The following is a 6000-nucleotide window of genomic DNA, read 5'->3' on the forward strand; positions in this document are numbered from 1 at the left end:
GGTTTCTTCCTTCGCTAGACTGGGACTGTTATGAAGGTCCCTAGAAAATCCAAAATCCAAGACTGGTTCCCCTTAAGCAGAAAATTTCAATCTCAGCATTTTGGGTCAGATAATTCTTTGCCCTGGGGTCTGTCCTATGCACTACAGGATGTTCAGCAACACCCCTGGCCTCTATCCATTAGATGCCAATAGTACCCCCAGTTGGGATAACAAAAATGTCTCCAGACATTGTCAAAGGTCCCTGGGGGTGGGGCTGGAGGAAGAACTGTCCTTGGTTGAGAATCACTACTTTAGGGGAGAGAGATCTGGGATCTTATCAGGATAATTACAGAGAGAAGGGGTTCATCCACAAGGCCCTGAAAGGCAGGGAAGGTGCCTAGCAAGAAACTGATAAAGACTTGCCTAAGAATATGTCTATTTTTATTCCTCAGAATCTTGTAACAAGTAAAGGAAGGTGACCGGAGTTGGAAAGCAGGAAGGAATCCAGAAATGATCTGGTCTAACTCTCTCATCTTACAGGAGAAGCAAGTAGGGCCTCTAGAGGTGGAATAAACCATCCAAGGCACAGAAAATGAATGGCAGGCTTGACTTCAGGTCTGCTGTCAGGCTGGTACTTTTCTACTGTGCCATGTCACACTGCCAATTCCTTTAATTTCCTCCTTGGCTCCCGCACCACACCTCTACATTTTAGGTAAGAGATCTGAGTTGGGTAGAAGAAAAAAAGACAGAAAAAGTATACATAACAAAATGACAGCTCCAAGGATCAACATATCCTGAAGATTGCTGGCTAGGCCACAACAGAGGGGTAGGTCTTAGTAGGAAGGGGCCTGGCAGGGACACTGACAATGAGCATGGCCACTTACCAAGTAAGACCAGAATCCTCCACACCTTGACACCAACACCAAAGACATATAAAGATGCCCCATCACCTGCTTGACTCAGACATCACTCAGTACCAGCAATGTTTTGGCCTCCCCACTGCTTGGCCTTCTCCTATACAACCCCTCAGACACCAGCTGAATGCAAAGCCGCCTGGCTATGGACTCGTAAAATGGCCTGAACGGGAGGCGCAACACTCATGCCTGGATGGCGCTGCTGTTGCCCTCACTAGGACTCCTTCAGGCCCGAGTTCCACCAGCTCTGTGATTCAGCAAGTCTCTGGGTGGAGGCCCAAGCACTGGTCAATACTAGTCCCTGAAGCAGGGCACCAGTGAATTTGGATTAGGAGAAATGCCTAAGGGTTGAGAACGAAGATCCGGGCTGAGCACAGCTGGCACAGAAGTACCAGCAGGGACAGGGGCGCCTGGGTGGTGCAGTCAGTTAAGCATCCGGCTCTTGATTTTGGCTCAGGTCATGATCTCAGGGTCATGAGATCAAGCCCCATACTGGGCTCCATGCTGGGTGTGGAGCCTGCTTAAGATTCTCTCTCTCCTTCTCCCTCTCCCTCTGCCCCTCCCCATACCACTCACGTGTGTGCACTCTTGCTCTCTCTTAAAAAAAAAAAAGAAGTACCAGCAGGTACAAAGCAGGACTATATATACCCATACTCATATGAGAATGTGGTCGACTTGTTAAAGGGCAGAAAACCCACACACTAAAAAACTGCATACACATTAATTACAGCTATACAAAACCTAAATGTATAATTTTTAAAAAACCCAGAAAGATACATTGAACTTGGACTTCTAGCCTCCAGAATTGTGAGAAAATAAATTTCTGCTGTTTAAGTGACCCAATCTGTGATATTTTGTTATCGTAGCCCAAGCAGACTAACATAAACATTAATGAGTTTATTTCTTATCTTTGGTTCCCTGTTATATGTGGGGGAGCGAAGTCAACACTAGGACCTTTTTAAAGTTGCACAGCCTGAGTTCAGATCCTAGCTCTATTCCCTAAGCCTAAGAATCAAATCCAGAGGAAACACTGCTCAGACCAGAAGGGGTTTCCCATAGATTCTCCCAATGTGTTTCAGGATGTTTTATTTTTGGGAAAGCCCCTGATAAAAAAATGTATTATGTAGAAGACATAGTAAGAAGAATCACACCATTAAAATGGATGGGTTTGCAGGCAGGAAGTCTCTGAGTTCTGGAAAGAAGAGCACATGGCAAAGCTGGCAGGACTCCAAGCTGAGAGACAGGGGCTAGGAAACCATGGCTCTGCTCACCGCTTCACCCAAATGTCCTACCCACTGCTGATCTCAGACGAGTTAGACGGAACAGCCACGATATCTGAGTAACTCAACTTTGAGAAAGAAAATATAAAATAGAAATGAAGACTTACATTTGTTCAGTTTTCTTGGGCAGCTTATTCTCATCACCTGTGAAAGAGGACCATGAATTAAGTGTGACAAGATCACGGGTCATGCAAACACTTCACAAGGAGGCTAGAATTTCTTAATTCGAAGGAGATGTCAAGAACTACATTTTTTTTTCCTTTTGGGTTAAATACAGTACAATCACAACAGCTTTTCCCAGTATCCTCCTAGACCTTCACTCCTGACACTGATTTTAACAACCCACTCAGCATCACCTCTAAACACCAGAGAAGACACGGGGAATCTTAGGCTCTGGAATGTTTTTGCCTTTATTTTTAATTTTTTAAATTGATGACGTATAATTAAGTAGGCTCAGTTCTGACTCTTTTATCATCTCCTTAATTAGCTGACCCTTAATTATCATGCTTCTTTCAGAGTCTTCCGGCTTATATAGCAACACCCTGGTGAAAACCTGGTTTCTGCTGTACTCTGCTCTGTGGACCAGTGCTGAGATCCTCATTCATTCTAGAGGTTCTTCTCTAGGTCTCTTTGGATGTCTGCAACTTCTGATTACCCCAGCAAGAAGGGCAGCCCCAGCGGGCCTAACCTTTCTGGATGGCCCTGCAGCATGGAGCACTTGCTCCTGGGAAATGTTCCCAGTTCATAGGTACCCTTCGACCACGGCCCTGCTTCACCAGAACAGCAGGCGCCTGGCTGACTCATCCAAACTCTCACTGTAGCCCATATCTCCTGCTATCCCCAACTGGGACTTACTCATCTTTGCCTTCCCTCTAACACTGAGCACACAGTCTCACACATGGTTAGACTATATACATGTTGAGCTGATAATTACTCCTCCTGAAATACATTCTTTGAGAAATGTGTTAGGTGCATCAACTCTCCATCTGGAATCAGAGAGGGAGTGGGAGGCCTTTACAAAGTGGATATCATGAGCTTCTGAGGAAAGCAGTAAATTATGAGTCCATTTCTAGTTCATAGGAGAAATTATTCATTAGGGAAGCTGATGAGATGACAACAGACAGGGACTTACCCAAGTAAGGAACGTGAGTAGCTCCAAAAAAGTATGTTCTTGAACAAGCAAGGGGTCCCTTTGGTGAGACGCACTGTACTACCTAGATGTCAGAAAAAAAAGTAAAAAAGGAGCAGGGATTTAGGTGTGTACTGCTGAAAAACGAAAATTATATAGTTAATGGAAATCAATTTTATCTCACCAGCAGCTGATTTATTATTTTTTAAAGGCGCAGGGGGAAAGATCACCTTTAATTGTTTTTCCAGAAGTATTTTGTGTTGTGTGTGTGTTTTTTTAAAGATTTTATTTATTTATTTGAGAGAGAGAAAGTGAGAGAGAGAGAGAGCGAGCGCACAGTAGGGGGAAAGGCAGGCAGAGGGAGAGGAAGAAGCAGGTTCCCGGCGGAGCCACCCAGGTGCCCCTTATGTTGTGTTTTTAACCTTGGCTATATTGTGAGGTTGCTGCTGGGTCAGCGCATGATGTTAATGAATTCACAACTTAGAAGGAAAAGAGGAAATGTGCTTGGGTTTTGATTGTCATTAATAGTCCAGAACTTTCACAGTGAGGACCTTGCCCGACATGACAGGGAGATGTGTGGGGGCAGCTATAAATTCAGGAAAGGAGGGTGTGCCCCAGGTCCCCACCTTCATTTGTATTTCATTTCTGTACATAGGCCTTGGAGAAGAGACTTAAAAATTCTTATTCTTCGGGGTGCCTGGGTGGCTCAGTTAGTTAAGCAGCTGCCTTCGGCTCAGGTCATGATCTTAGGGTCCTGGGATTGAGCCCCACATCAGGCTCCCCGTTCAGTTGGGGAGTCTGCTTCTCCCTCTGCCTCTCTCCCCATTTGTGCTCTCTCACTTGCGTGCTTTCTTTCAAATAAATAAATAAAATCTTTAAAAAAGATAAAATAAAAATTCTTCTTCTTCTTCCCTGTTTAGTTGTTTATTTATACAAAGATGGATACAGATGTCCTTTTCTTTTGAAAATCCAGCATATCATCAGGGTTCCCAGGATATCAGTTATAAAACACAAAAATGCTACCATAAGAACTAAAGCAAAAGAAGTTAGTGCAATATATTAAAAAAATAGCTAAATGTGACACAAATATTCATTCTACTCCAATCTTTAAGGAAGTCACAAGAGAATCCATGGCATTTTTCTGTAATATTGTGAACACTGTGAATCCAAGTTAAAGATATGTAATAAGGACTTGTTAGGACTACTCTATAATTCACCATAGTGAATATGATCAATATTGCCACAACCCTAAATAAAAAGGCATGTACATATTTCTATTTGCTGGTTAATAGGCATATTTTCACAATAAAACATGTTTCTTAGATTTCCAAATTTCCCCTAATTGAAAGTTTCTTTTAAAGGTGCCATTTGTTTCAAACCTGCTTCCTTAGATCATATCCTAAATCTGTATAAGCATAGATTAACATCTAACTTATTGGCACTTACATTAAAAGAAATTGGTACAACAGAATTTACCAATATAATGTATAACTGTTCAGATAATCTGGATTTGCATGTTTTACATGTCACCTATTAATCTGTAAATTATTCACAAATGGCACAGAAATGGAGAGGGTAAGTATGTTACATTGAAAAAGAGATGAGTGAAGACGAAAGGTCATAATCTAGGACACCCCCACCCTACCCCAGGACCAGATCTCAGGTAAGTTCCTTGACTTCATTAAGTTTCATGTTTATTAAATAAAGATCCCCAATTATTATAGAAAGTTGTATATATAAAAAATTGTATAAAGAATTTGCTAAATTAAAAAAAATAGAGCAGTTTTAGGTTGAGAGAAAGAAGTTAAACCCATAGATGTGTGGGGGCCCCTCTAAGGCTGTATTCTCCAGGAGTTTCTCACTCTCACTCTAATCCATATTCAGCCTCCAGGAATTCATCAAAATTATTATTTAAGTGTGGCTTCTGTTCCAGGTAAGCAGACACTGGCTGTGATTCCCTGGATTCAATCTGTCTCTCTAGATCTTGGAGTAGGTTTGCCTTGAGACTTCAGTTCTTTGATGAGTCCAAGAGAAGTTATTGGTTTTCAGTTTTTCCATTTTTTCTTTTAAAGATTTTATTTAGGGGCGCCTGGGTGGCTCAGTTGGTTAACCGGCTGCCTTTGGCTCAGGTCATGATCCCAGGGTCCTGGGATGGAGCCCCGCATCAGGCTCCTTGCTCAGTAGAGAGCCTGCTTCTCTCTCTTCTTCTGCCTGCCTGCTCCCCCTGCTTGTGCTCTCTCTCTCTCTGTGCCAAATAAATAAAATCTTTAAAAAAAAAAAAATAATAAAGATTTTATTTATTTGACAGAGAGAGACACAGTGAGAGAGGGAACACAAGCAGGGGGAGTGGGAGAGGGAGAAGCAGGCTTCCCGCCGAGCAGGGAGCCGATGCGGGGTTCGATCCCAGGACCCTGGGATCATGACCTGAGCTGAAGGCAGACATTCAACGACTGAGCCACCCAGGCGCCCCTCAATTTTTCTCTTGTAAGGATGTGAGAGATGATTTCCAAGCTCTGTGCATGTTATGCTGAGAGTGGAAGTCTGCCCTGGATGTTACTTACATCCTGCACTTCAGCAGACCTCCTTCGACACTGCTTCCGTGGGTGAACAGGGGAGCATGCTGCTTTGTTACTGCCAGGCAGGAGTGTAACTCCAGGTTCCCACACAGCCTCTACTGACACCCAGTGTGAGTGTGTGT

The 6000-nt window shown here is 43.2% G+C and overlaps 1 protein-coding gene across 1 annotated transcript in view; it reads right to left on the reverse strand.

Moving 5' to 3' along the window:
- CUNH20orf194 (chromosome unknown C20orf194 homolog) overlaps positions 1-6000 on the reverse strand; it is a 133200-nt gene that overhangs the window by 73631 nt on the left and 53569 nt on the right. Inside the window, exons 11-12 of the mRNA XM_032419913.1 lie at positions 3306-3387; positions 2281-2317 (exon numbers count right to left, since the gene is read on the reverse strand). Of these exons, the coding sequence (XP_032275804.1) occupies positions 2281-2317; positions 3306-3387 (119 nt within the window). The remainder of the gene's footprint in view (positions 1-2280; positions 2318-3305; positions 3388-6000) is intronic.

Source organism: Phoca vitulina, unplaced genomic scaffold (assembly GCF_004348235.1).
Source record: "Phoca vitulina isolate PV1807 unplaced genomic scaffold, GSC_HSeal_1.0 scaffold22, whole genome shotgun sequence".
NCBI lineage: Eukaryota > Metazoa > Chordata > Mammalia > Carnivora > Phocidae > Phoca > Phoca vitulina.